This window comes from Gossypium raimondii, chromosome 11 (assembly GCF_025698545.1).
Source record: "Gossypium raimondii isolate GPD5lz chromosome 11, ASM2569854v1, whole genome shotgun sequence".
Taxonomy (NCBI): domain Eukaryota; kingdom Viridiplantae; phylum Streptophyta; class Magnoliopsida; order Malvales; family Malvaceae; genus Gossypium; species Gossypium raimondii.
In genome coordinates this window covers 23374129-23388565 of record NC_068575.1, presented here as the reverse complement: position 1 = coordinate 23388565, position 14437 = coordinate 23374129, and the positions used below count along the sequence as shown (strand labels likewise).

The 14437-nt window shown below is 32.8% G+C and overlaps 1 protein-coding gene across 1 annotated transcript; it reads right to left on the bottom strand.

Moving 5' to 3' along the window:
• Positions 1 to 5106: 5106 nt before the first annotated feature.
• Positions 5107 to 9052, bottom strand: LOC105788105 (probable serine/threonine-protein kinase WNK6). The gene is made up of 8 exons (XM_012614832.2): positions 8782 to 9052; positions 8033 to 8152; positions 7632 to 7669; positions 7227 to 7454; positions 6910 to 7130; positions 6618 to 6775; positions 6127 to 6541; positions 5107 to 6032 (listed from the first exon to the last, which is right to left on the bottom strand). Exons 2-8 carry the CDS (start codon positions 8126 to 8128, stop codon positions 5257 to 5259), a joined length of 1932 nt encoding a protein of 643 aa, XP_012470286.1. The 5' UTR covers positions 8129 to 8152; positions 8782 to 9052; the 3' UTR covers positions 5107 to 5256.
• Between the last annotated feature and the right edge of the window lie 5385 nt (positions 9053 to 14437).

Below are 14437 nucleotides of genomic sequence, written 5' to 3'. Positions count from 1 at the left end.
TAAACGTGTAATTGGGTGTTAAATTTTGATTAATTGTTGCATATTTGTTGTAAATAAAATAAATTGGAGATGTGTGGATGTTTATGGTAATTAATTGTAGCTATTTTAAGTTTAATGGGTAAGTAAAATATGTAAAATCAAGTAATTAAAATGAATTTTTGACAAAATAGGTGCAATGGTTTGCACACAAGTGTCTGTCTTTTCACACAAGCGTGTCGGTTTTTGGGGTCTGATTTTTGGTTTTTGTAATCTAGTATTCTAATTTGCTTAATTTATAATATAGTCCTCAAACTTGATTAGATTAATTGAAGACTTTAATAATAGGGAAACTTGGTAATATTTTAGGATTAGACTTGTAACTATTAATATTTGATAGAAACACTCTTAATTTTTAATTTACAAAATTTACTAAAAGTTTGTAAAAGTTATGATTTAGTCCCTAATAATAAAACTTGAATTAGACATAGTAAATAAACTCGATTTAAGCTGAAATTTTTAGGGATTGCATAATTTGAGTAAGAAGAGGTCGGTAACTATGTAGAAATAAAACCAGGATAGTTTAACCCAAGGTGGTAAAATGATCAAAATATTCTTAGGTTTAAATACTTAGAAAAAGTTTTAAAATGGTTCAAAAATTGCTTCCGCATTAATAAGTGATAGTTAATTAGTCATAAATGAGGTGTTATAAGATTTGGGTGTACGTCGGGTGGTCATTAGCTGGAAAGTAACTTCGGTGGCTAATGTAACGCTTCGAGTTTAGGTCAGTCCGTCTCAGTTGGGTTCGGGGTGTCACAACATTGGTTAGAAGCTTAGGTTTTTAATTTGATGTGTTTTAAGTGTATATTTTTTATTATTTTGGTCATGGGATGGTTTGTGTTTTAGGTGTACCTTATTGGGTAAGTTTTGGCTTGATTTTAGCTTGTTTAAAGGGTTAATTTGGAAGCACACGGTCTGGGACATGGGTTATCACACGACCTTGTGCCACACACAATCACCCCATACGGTCGTGTGTACTCTGTTAGTTTTAGTGTAGGTTTCACACGAGCTGAGACATGGCTGTGTGTCTCAAGTTAGCAGGATAGACAAGCTAGCACACGACCTGCGATACGACTATGTGAGCCAAGTTAATGAGTTACACAGTTTATGACACAAGCTGGGACACGGTTGTGTGTCCTTACTTCAAATGCTCACACGATCTGAGTTGTGTCACACAATTTGGTCACACGGCCATGTGACCCATGTTTTCCAAAATTTCAAGTTTTTCCTTAAATTTATGTTTTGATTCATTTTGATCCCCGATTGCTTTCAAACTAATTTTAGGGCCCTGTAAACCCAAATTAAGACCCATGCAAATATTTATTCTATGAATTGATATATGTTTATAAATTAATTGATTATTTCTTCTAACTTAAGATAAATTGTTTTGTTTGGTTCTGTAACACTCCGATCATTAATCCAGTAACAAAGACAGGACATGAGTGTTAAATATCTTGTATTGAATGTTATTTTGAACACGTTGAATGATGAATGGAAGCCTCGATGGCATATAGGTATTTACGTTTCATGAATGCAAAAAAAAGAGAAAGGGGCAGGTAAACCGAGTGTAATTATGTCCTTAATTGTGAGAGATAGTTTCATTTTGTACTCCCAAATAAATATGACCTAGATTAAAGGAATATTGTCCTGATAGAGAGGGTATCCACCAAAATGGTTAACGTCCCCTTCTAGTGAGAAAAAATAAATAGACATGCCTTAGAACGGGTCAACCTATGAGACTCCAGATCCGGGGATCGAGTCGGGCATGGGGTGTCACACCTTCTCTCTTCCATGGCTAATTAGAGGAAGGATGAAGAAAAAAAATAGAAAAATGAAAGAACAATCTCGAAGAATAATACTTCTCCTATATATATAGTCCTCTCTTACAACTTTCACCAAACCCAAATCAACAGCCACCTGGAATAATATTAATCATCGTGTCCCCCACTAATAAATTATCTAGTTCATAAGCAACCGAAGTAAGGTTGAAATCCAGCCTTACTCAACCAGTCCATCAAATACTCTTATTTATAAAAAGAACCCAATTGATTAGAAAACCTTTCAATTTAATACGCAAGTCTCCCATGCAACTTAGGACTTAAAATTTTCACGTGTGACACATCATTAGTTTATTCTGACTTTGTTTCCTATGACTATGAGTGTGTGCAATTAATGTTTAACTAGTATGATTATATGCTTTGATGATTTTGATGTTAGTTTCAAATTCTCAATTGTTATATATTATTGAACTAATCATATCTCTCTTTAAGTTTTATTTGGTCCATTTTGATATAACAAAAAAGTAGAAAGAAAGGTAATTTTGGTTAATGATTGATTATTTGTGCTTGTGCCAAATTGTAAATTTAGTGACCAATATTTCTAAATGTCTTTAACTGAAAATGAATGCCCAATTTGAAATTGAATGAAATTTTTTCTAAGCTTTAAATTGAAAATGATTTTAGAAAGGGAACAACTAATTCAAAAACATATTTACCAAATGTTTTGTTATATCAAAGAGGGGAGATTGTTGAACCAAGCTTTATTTGACAAATTATTTTAATATAACAAATATGATGTTTTTGAATAAAATCATTTTAAACAAAACTTGGCAAAAATTCTATTTTAAATGATATCTAAAATGAAAAATTGTTGAATTTACACTTAGAAATTTTTTAAGGCCAAGTTAGTTAAACAAACTTTCAAACATTTTTCAAACAAATTAAAATTGCTCCAATACTTTTTGTCAAGTATCGATAGATTTAATTGAGTATCAATAGATTCACAAGTTTATCAATACATTTTTCAGTATCAATACGAAAATGGAATTTTTTTTTCAAGGTATTTACAAAGTATCGATACGGTATCTATACTTTTTGCTTGGTATCAATAAATTTCTTCAAGTACCTATAGTGGTATCAGTATCCATACGAAATTGACATTCTAACTTCCAAACGATACCTTCTATTTGGTATCGATAAAATTCACTTGGTATTGATATTGATGGCTCCAATGCTCACTAAATTAGGCATTAAATGGGAATAGTATCGATACTTGTTGCAGGTGACATTAATGCTGGTATTTTCATCCCACGACTCTATTCAATATTTCAACAACCACAACTGTTGGAAATCGATTTGGGAGTATAAATATCATCCTCAAAATGTCCTACAATAACAAGAGAGATTATCTAAGCAAAAATTTCAATCGATCAACCTTTGGGCTTAAAGTTTTCATGCTTTTCTTGTACACAGTTGTGAGCTTTCATTGTTGTTTATTCAGCTCAAGTGTTTTATTATTTCATTTGTGCTAAATTGTCAAACAATCCAATCTCGTAAGGATTAATTCTTATTTTGCTTATTTATATCACTCTTTGAGAGGGTTTTATCTTAAGGTTTTCATAGAAACCTTAAGGGAGTTGTAAACTTAAATCTTATCCTCAAAGGTTAGTCAAATTAGTGAATTTGACAAAATCCTTAGTAGTGGAAAACTAATGTAGTAGAGTAGGCAATTGGGGTCAAACCACTCTAAATCTTTGTGCTCATTTGTTGTAATTTTCTTTGAAGCTTTCACATTTTTTAAAGTCAATTAACCCCCTCTTAGAAATTTCAGATTGATTAATCAAGCTAACACCATTATTAACATCATCTAAATCATATTCCCTATCATAAAAATATGCATCTACATTGTTGTTCAGATTTTGAACCATTCCAAATTCGGATATATATTCATAATATACTTGAACTACTCGAATTATCGGACACATATAATCCAATTATCGTAGCATCCTCATCTTCCTCTATTCTAATTAATCCATCATTTATCCATTTTCCCGGTATTCTCCAACAATATATGATACATCCATTACAACCTAACATTTACACAAACTTATTTAAATATCTCATTAACAAATTACTTAGCCTACAACAATCAATATAATCTATTTCGCGGCCATCATATTTATTTTCCCTACCAACGCAATGCAAAATCCCTTTGTGATGAAGTTTTATTGTAAAATAATTATGATGACGCATTGCAAATCCAGTAACAAATACAATGCCAAATGATAAATGATAAATGATAAATAATTCAATATGATATATTACAACTCCAAATATATTTATATATACACACTGTCAAGAGAAAATTATATGAAAAAACTCAAATATTTGAAAAGAAAAGATACAAGCATAAACAAAATTCAACTTTTAATGATATCATTTTGATGTTAAAAATATTAAAAAAAACAAAATTTGCACCCACAACTTCAATTGACTGTAAAAGAAAATAAAACTTAAAATTAAAAGTTCATAAATTTGTGGTTCTGTTAAAAACGACTATATATATAAACCTAACTTTAAAAGTTTTCTGGCAATTGAGATAGGGAAAAAAAAAGAAACATCACTAGAACAAAGAACTTATTCCGTAATAGGACCGAGAAAGTAAGACAATAAAATGTCTTACAACATAGATTTTACAATTGAATTTTGTTGCAGGATCAAATAGTGGATTCGACTTTCTCCAATAGGTGAATGCTAAGCAATTTTATTGATCATTCTCTTTGTATGTTGAAGGAAAATTATTAAAATTAAATCTTCAAATCATCTCTTAACAAGTTTCTTTAGTGACAAGAGTAAGAAACTTGAAATAAAAAATATGAAAATATTGGATACATACAATATTTAGGCATGGATTCAATCAATTCTCGTAATATTGGCTTCATTATTAACAATCTCACAAAATTATTATGTAAAAAATGTTGAGTTAATTTTAAAGATGTTAAGTCAATTTTCCGTGAAATAAATCTAAAGGTGTTAATACAAGTGATCTAATTTATTAATAATAAAAGTTAAATGATCTAATAAGATTAAATTAAAATTGATGATGTATATGAAAATTAATGTAAGTTTAATGGTTTAAATTGTAAATTACCCATATATATCTATCAAATGCTAAGTTTGACACATAATAAAAATGCATGAAACTTTGTAAGCAGTGAATTGTGGCTTCCTATCTAATTAAATTTCTTTTAGGGAAAAAAAAGAAGGAAAATGAATAGAACTTGAAGCCCAATTTAGAAGAGAGAAGTTTTATTAACATTTCACTTCCTCTTCCACTCCGGCAAGGAAAAACGGGGAGGAAAAGGAGATTGTCTGCCCATAATAAAGTATGTACATTTGCAGGGCCATTTACAGATTCATTTTTTAAATATATATATTTGGACTAGTAAACCGAATGCATCTTCTTCTGGGACAATCTTCTTCTTGTGTCCATGATAGCTTCATGTCTTCTCTTGGATATTTCTTTCATTGCCTCCTGATACTGCAACTCAATCATTTCCAGCTCTAGTCTTAACTCCTCGTCTTCCACCGGACCTGAAGTAGAAGAAGATTCCGGGTTTGTCGACATACTCTCTGCATGGAAGTATAATTCCGCTTCAGATAACAACTTGCTTGAACTTCTTTTGAACCCATGTCCATTGCAGCACATAGGCCCTAATTCAGCAGACATGAAAGAATGAACGGAGCTAAGTTTATCGTTCCACTCATTCGAATTTGCAGAAGCAAATGACATCTCAGATCCTGAATCTTCTACCACGAATTTGGCATGAGACGTTTTTCCATTAAATTTCACAGAACAAGGACCTTGCTTTGTTGATTCATCAGATGCTCCTAATGTGCTAGCATTGGAACAAAGTTTGGATTGTGAACCATTGTCTGTATGAGCAGTATGTTGGGAAGATCCCAAGGAAGTCTCCCCATGTCCTTGTGAGTATTGATAATCTCTTGAAGTTTGTCTTCTGTTTGGAGGAACTAGATGATCAATGGAAACACATGGTTTCCAACCGGGAATGAGATTTAATAACAACAAATCAATCAATTCTGCTATGAACACATCATTTTGATCTGCTAATTCCAGTTGCTCAACCATTTCACTTGAAACTGAGAGCGCAGTATCACTATCAAGGAAGAAGAGGAAATGAATATTTCTCACACGATCTGCACGTATGGAAAAATGAAAAAGGTAATGAAACTAAAAGTGTAAAGAGAGTAAACAAAAATGGAGTTGCTTCTGAATGGACTATCTTTTTACCATTCTGATCAGCTATTCGAAGGATTAATGATACAGAATTTTCATCATTCCCCTCGCCTTTTAACAAGAAAACATGGCCTTTGTTAGTCCTCCTCACCTCAATGCCCAAGGAATTATCAAGGAATTTGATAACAGGCAGCTCACTATCGCTACCAAGATCCAAAGAGGATGGTCTATTCCGTGTGGAAGCAGGCGCTTCTGACATGAGGCAGCGATCTCCAAAGGCTCCAATTTTGGGCATAACAATATCGGGGAGTGCGAAAGGACGACTTTTTGCTGATCCATTAGCTTGAAGAAAAGGGTCCATTAAAAGTTCCTTCGCTGATAATCTTTGAGGTGCCGGAACTAAACACTTCTCAATAAATAGTTTCATCTCTTGATCATTAACCTTAGAAAGTGCAGCAGGTTTAATTCCCTATAAAGTCGAAAGAGTAAGGTATTTCCATTGTAGGGATTAACCAATTACAAGCTAAAGTAAACAAAGAACTTACAGATGAAACTTTCTTATATATCTGAGCTGAGTTTCTACACTCACTGTAAGGATATTCAAAAGTCACCATCTCCAGCATGCACATTCCAAAGGAATAAATATCAACCAACTCATTGTAATTCTCATCATACAGCTCAGGTGCCATAAATTCAGGGGTTCCTATCCCGTCAAAAGAATAAAATTGGTAGCAAAAAACCAGGATAGCTCAACATAAATACCAAATCAAGAAAATGGGTATACCACCATTCTACGAACATACAGATGTAAGCAAATACAGGAAATGGAGAATATACCAATCACACTTTTGGCGTTAGATTGCTCCAACACAGTTGCTAACCCAAGATCACCAATCTTAACTTCACCTTGGTTGCCATTGATGAATATGTTATCACACTTCAGATCCCTGTGTATAATTGGTGGGTCATGGCTATGCAGGTAAACTAAACCTGTTAAAATCTGTCTTGCCCAACTCTTCACAGCCTTGATGTCAACCTTCTTGTGTTTCTTACGATACCTAAATCACAGATCACACATACTAACCACGAGGCTCATTTCACCATAAAGCAAAGGAAGGATTTCAGCAGAGATTTGGTAAGAGAAGTAAACATACTGCCTGAGGCTTCCTGAGGTGAACAGCTCAGTTATAATATTTACAGTCTTCTTTTTATCATCAATCCATGAATTGTAAAATCTCACAATATTACTATGTTTCAATGATTTCAAGAGTCGCACTTCAGAATACAGTCTCTCCAAGTCTTCAGGCTTCTGTAGGACCTCCTCAATCCGAACTTGGTTCCATGCCACTTCAATGCCATTAAGCTCATCAAATGCCTTGTAACTGGTTGGTTATAAAGTTAAGGAAAGCCTACCGAGAAAAGATAAACCCCAACCATAAAATGATTTGTTTGTTTCTGTTTATTACATTGATTATCAACCAAATTTGTTAACATAAGCATGCATGTAAAGACAAAGAAACAGTAACTCAATACAACCATATAATATAGGTAAAGGATACACTGTCTTGAAGGCACCTTTCCCAAGTACTTCATTATACTGTTAGAATTCATCAATCAACGAGGTGAAACAATGGTGGCCAACCACAGAAAAGTTAGTTTGGTAATAGAAAAAATGCATCATAACAAAATAATCGGAAATGGATTGAAAATTTCAAATATCCTGAACACAAGCAAATCAAATGAATAAACTAAAATAACTTGATATCCCTAAGTGAAAATTAATACTCCACTCATCTTCTAAATAACATAAAAAACCCAAAAAGCTCCAAAGCATTTTTTTAATATACATAGCTACAATGCATTGTTATGAGCTTCTATATCTGTCCTTTTCACATGCTCCCACAATAACCAATTAGAAGTTAGTACATATTCAAAATAATCTTATAAAAAATAATGTTACCATTATGTATCGAGAGGTTGGATCGATCTCAAGAACATCAGGATCAGGGGGCTCTGCATGTACAGCAACATCTTCTCCAGTTTCTGCAACTACCATTTTTTACGCATAAAATTGCAAGTCCTGAATAGAAGTATCACCCAAAAGAATCAAATTAAAATCCATTAACTATGATCACTGCAACTTTACAAAATTGATCGATCACGTTAAACCCTAGCCTTGTTTTAGCTTAAATTCTGCAAAATTACACAACAAAATACAGTTATCTCCAAATTCAATAGAACTAAAACATTGAATTCAACCCGTTAGCAGACTAGCTTAAACACAATGTCGCCAAATTGCCATCGTTCAACATATACTTTGAATCAAACAAAATAACAATATAAGGCACCTTTTTTGGCTTGTTATTTTGCTTTTTTTTTTCTTTTCTTTTTTCTCGACATGAACGGTTTCCGAAAACATAAAAGGTAAAAGCAGACGATAAAATCAAATAAATACATTTATAACACAATGCCCATTCCCACGTAATTGTTTTTCATTGAAGTAAAAATATGCATTTGTTTTTCATTCATTAAAGAAAAAAGAGAGCAATTTTTTTTTTTTACTTTTCGATACCCGAACCAAAATAACCAAGCAAACATAAAACTTAATCAGAATTACCTCAATCATAAAACAAATTACATCTTCATCCGCTAAACAAATCAACCAAATTACGTAAAATGCAAAAAAAAAAAAAATCAATTTCTGATTACCTGGGAAGGGGGAAGAAAAGAATAGCAAGATTTATAGCTTTTCTCCGCAATGCAAATCAAAAGACAGAAAAAACTAGGGTAAAAAAAAAGAGAAAAAAAAAACCCTAAACCTAAATGAAAGAAGAAAAAAAGGAGACAGAGAAATGAAAACAAGTGTCGTTTTGATAGTTGAAATGGAAGCAAATCTCTCTCCTTTATTTCCTCTCATAAAACCAGCGAAGACATGCCAGCTTAAAAAGAGAAACTATCTCTATTTATACTTAATCTATTATAGCTTTTACATTATTACAGCTTTTACATTCTTTTTTGGTTAAATTACACCAGACTCCTTTCAGTTTTCTTAACCATAACAGCCAACATGAAATAACTTAAACTCCTAAAATTCCAAATTTCCAATTGAATATCAGCTCGCGTTACTAAATAGGGAACGTACACGAATCTCGATTTTTTAAAAAAGTATTAATTAGGTAGTTTATTTGGAGATTTAAATTGATTTTGATTTTGAAAAATAACGGTAATATGTAATAAAATATATGTAAATATTATGATTTTTTCTAAGTTATTGATTTGTTAGGTAGATTTAAGTGATGAATTTAATATATATCTGTTGAAATTGATTCAAATGTAAATGTATATATATATGTTGAAATTAATGTATCTTTCATCTTCATTTTATAATTACGAAAATGATTTTTTTCGAGATTTATATTTCCTTCAAACATTGCCAACTTTAAATTTTGAACTAAAATTTCTCTCATTAAAAATACAATGTGGCTTCCTAAAGATGAATATTACTTAAGGTTAATAACCAAATAAGGTCGGTAACTTGTGACTATGCTCTAGTTTGAATTACAACAGATTAGTTGTATGCTAGTGATACAATAGCTCTAATCCTAGAGATCTATTTATTCAAATTACCAAACTTTGGTTAAGAAATACTTCAATTATCAAGGCTTAATCTATAAGAATTATGCCAACTTAGATTAAGCGGAGTTTAATAGTGAGGGTATAAATCTTAGTGATCATCTATCATATATATGCCAACTTAGGCATTGCTAAGAGCCTGTAATATATACACCAATTTATGTTACTCGAGCTTGAAATTACCTGAGTTGTTATACCAGTAGGAATATCTATACGACATAGGTTATTGTTGAGGGAAAAATAAGTTCCTAAACCATAACATCGAAAGCGGTGCTTTTCAAGGGTGAAGAGATGCTAATGAGTGAAGTGAGTAGTCTTCAAAGATTGTTCTAGATGAACTTTGGGTGTAACAATGAGAGATAATTCACTCAGACAGTAAGAAGAAAATTGATAAAGTTGTCCAAGGGAGATGCTAGATTGAGATGGTCATTGGTGTAGTTTAGGCGAAACTTAGGTTCTACTAGTGTTATCAAGCTTTAGACTTAGTCTTTCACTAGGACTTGGGTGTGGCTTAAGGCTTTTTGCTGTAACGAATCAATTGGCTTAACTTTAAAGGATAGTATTTTCGGGGTGAGATGATCAAGTGAGATGGTCGATTAGGTAATAGTGGGTGTAATGCCCTAAATTTTTTAGTATAGTAAGTGGCATTATTTCGGGAATCGCTACGGTAATTTTTTTTAAAAAATCGAAATTGAGTTCAATAAAGAGAATTTTAATGGAATTATAATGATTTATGGTTGGGAACAAATGAAGTAAAATTTAGAAATGAAAATGTGGATAACAAACTAAATTGTAAAGTTGGAAAAGTATGAGGACTAATGTAACACTCCACCTAATGAAGCCTTAGTGTCTGGATACTATTTATGGAAAGATAAGTTTCAAATATGTATAGTGTTAAAACTAGACTAAGTATAAGAACCCTTTGAGTACGCCTATGGCGCCTTGAGGTTGGCGAGCACTAGGTTGGCACATAGTGATAAAAAGTGTGTCTAGTAAGGAAGGATCCATCCAAAAGCTTTGATGGCACATAGAGTGGGCGGAATCCATTACGGATAAGGGAAATGATCTTTATGATGCGAGTTTACGTCGGCAGTGTAGAGTGTCCTATAAGGTTGGCTTTGAGCCAATCAAGATGGAAGGGAAAATAGTTAAGAACCAACCAAACGAAAACTAAGATAGTTAAGGACCAAAGGTAGGTACTCAATTAGTTTTCTTGGAAATTGTAGATTTGGATAAGACCACCCAATGACTGATGTGACATTTAACGAGTTTCAATAAAGACTTGGGTTGAGTTAAGTGTTTAAGATAGGATAAGAAGAAAATATCTTCTCTCTCTTCCTTTTCTGAAGATAATAGGACTAGAAGAAGGGTGAGATACTCCTCTAAGCTAAGACTGAAACCATGATGTTTGAACAAGATTTCTTTAAAAGTAGGATAACGCCCGGTATTTGGATAAGCTCTGATAAGTAAACTAAGTGTTACTTCAAATGGTGAAGTGTTGTCCGCCCCACTAATGCTCTTAGCATGTTAAGTGGGCGCGTAATCAATATTGGACTATGGTAAGAAACTGCCTTAGAAAGGAATAAATCATTAGGAAAAAGAAGTCTAGTAAGGTATTAAGGAAACTTGGATAATAGGGTTGTCGCCAAGAAGGCATGACACGCTAAGCTAAGTTGAAGATATGGATCTAGGCTTTAAGATGCCCCTTGTTAAGGTAAGATCTACAACTTGCCATACTAGGTTGTTAAGGAGCACCTTGGTTTAGTTGGGTAAAGTAAGCATGGTAAAGTCTTATTTAGTGTTGGGATCGTCGGCACGCCCCGTGGCACAGTGAAAAATTATTCCGGTGATCATCAACTTTAGATCTATGTACGAGGAACAAATCGGGTTGAAAATGTACCTTCTTTACTAAAAACGTTGAAAGGATGTTGCTGATTCAATATTGATTCCAACCCATAATAAAAACGTCCTGGCCTCTATGTAGTCCAGCCCGTCAAAAAAGAACAACCACTTTCTCTTAAACTTTTTAGAGAGAATTAAAAACGATTGCTAGACCTTTATTTTATTTAGTTGGTAACCTTAACACAATAAGGGATTATCATTCTTTTATCCTATTTGATATCACATATTAGAAAGGAAAACCAGTATTATTCCCTTATTAATAGAGAAGACAAATGAAAAGTTAGAAAAATGAATTATATTCTTTCCAAAAGAATATTAATTTCCATATCTTTTATATTTTAACCAAAATTAATTAATATAACTATTTATATTAGTAAATTCGGTAAACTATATACAATTAATATGTTGTATGAATCAAATTCATATATATATTAATTATATTCTTTCCAAAAGAATATTGATTTCCATGTTTTTTATATTTTGACCGAAATTAATTAACATATTGAAAGAATATAATTAATATATGAATTTGATTCATATAAAATATTAGTTGAATTTTGTACCAAGAATTTCTAGATCAAATATGCATTATTTTAGGAGGCTCCAATTTAAATTTCGTGATTTTTGGAAACTAGGAACACCTCGAACGAAGTTTTTCAAGTTGCTTCACAATTTTTCGGGCTTTTGGGTTTCAACAATTTTCATCGTCTCTTAGCCTTAGGTTTTCATTTGCTTTTGCTTTTTATTTTTTCTTTTCTAATACTTTATTGTTTCTTATGTTAGTAGGTTAAAGTACATTGCACATTCCTTCCTCTGTGCAACACAATTCTTTGGTGTCTAGCCGATTTTGGACTCATGGTGCTACTAGGTTTGCTTTGTTAGTTGATTCTAATACATTCTAAATATTGATTGATATAGACACTTCTTAAAAGACTTACAAGATTAATTCTTACCTCGTTGAGAATTTAATTTTATTTTTGAGTGCATAAATGTGAGTTTGCTTAATTTTTCTTTTGAGTGTTGTGTTTTTTTAGAGGCTTTCATGATGACTCGTGACACTCGTAACCGTAAAAACCATGACGAGATACCATCCGATGACAAAGAACAAGATGTTATATTTGAGAATATTGTGAGGATGGTAAAATTTCAACATCAATAATTGAACGAGGTACGTGACACATTTGAGGCCAATTTGACTAAGTGTTGAACGGAATTACAAGTCAATTTGACTATGTGTTGAAGAACTACAAGAGAACATTTACCAGCTTTGTAATCAACTTACCAATCAATTTCAAATGCTATCTCAAGATGTTGCTCTTTTGGAGACTTTTTTGAATCGATGATCTCGTGCTCGAGATAGTGATGATGATAGGGACAATGAACAACTTTGTATTCTTTCTAATACTAGTGGACGAGGATATTGTCACATTGATGAAAATTTAGGTATTCCTAATCAAGGCTAGCCTTCTGTAGCTAAACATAAGTTCAACATTCCACCATTCTGAGGGAAGAATGATACATATGCATATTGTGATTGGGAGGCTAAAATTGAGATCATGTTTCGTTGATATAGATGTCCAGAGGAGGAGAAAGTGCATTGAGTTGGTGGACTCAACTTGTGTTGAACTGCCAAAGGAATCGTGAACAAGATGTTGATTCGTGGGACTAGTTGACAAAAATCATGAGAAAACATTTTATCCTACCTCACTATTATAGGGATATTAAGAGACGACTTCAACGCCTTGTTGAAGGTAATTGATTTGTCGATGAATACTTTAAGGAGATGTAGATGCTTATGTAAAGAGCAAATGCACGAGAAGATGATGAGACAACCATGGTGTGGTTTGTAGATGGCTGGAACGTTTCGAAAGCCAATGCTCTTAATCTTCAAATCTACATTGATCTTGAGGATGTGGAGATTAAGCAGCAGTTTCAACAATGTCAATCTCGTCCATTTGGCGTATCACAATATTGTAGAGGTATGAGTGAATTCTACTTTCAAGAATTTGAAACTTCCTTATGCTACTAATAAATTACTACTAAAACATGATGAGAATAAACCTTTTGAGTGGAACAGTGGGGCTCTTATTCTACATCTTCTAAGTAGCCCACTTCTACTGCTTCACTAAAATAACAAAGAGCTCATGAAATTGAATGTTTTAAGTGCAAAGGGCGTGGGAACTATAGTCGTGATTATGCCAACACAAGACTTTTCCTGATCAAATAAGATGGTGAGTATACCTCTAATTCAGATAAAACAGATCCAGGTATGCCCGAATTAATTGATGATGTCGATGATGAATGTGAGTTTTATGGTGAAGAAGAGTTGGTGGAACCACTAACTCATTCCTATTGTCTAGTTGTGAAGTGCACCCTAACATCCAATTAAGGGATGATCATGATCTTCAAAGGAGTAATATATTCTATTTAAGGTGTTTAATTAAAGGTAAACTTCATCCATTTATCATTGATAGTGGAAGTTGTGCTATTGTTGTAAGCAACTACTTTGTGGATTCTCTTGCATTGCTATGAAGCAAACACCCTACACTATACCATCTTCAATGGCTTAACGAAGGTTTGGAGGTCCGTGTGGTAAAATAGTGCTTGATCACTTTTAAACTTAGGACTTACATTGATGATGTTTGGTGTGATGTCGTTCCCATGCTTGTCGTCCACTTGTTACTTGGTATACCATGACAATACTATCATGATGTTAATCATCATGGTAAATTAAATCGATATTCCTTTGTTTTCCACGGGAAGAAGTACATATTTGCACCTTTTAATTCGAAAGATGTTCACAATAATCAAATCAAGATGATGAAGTTCT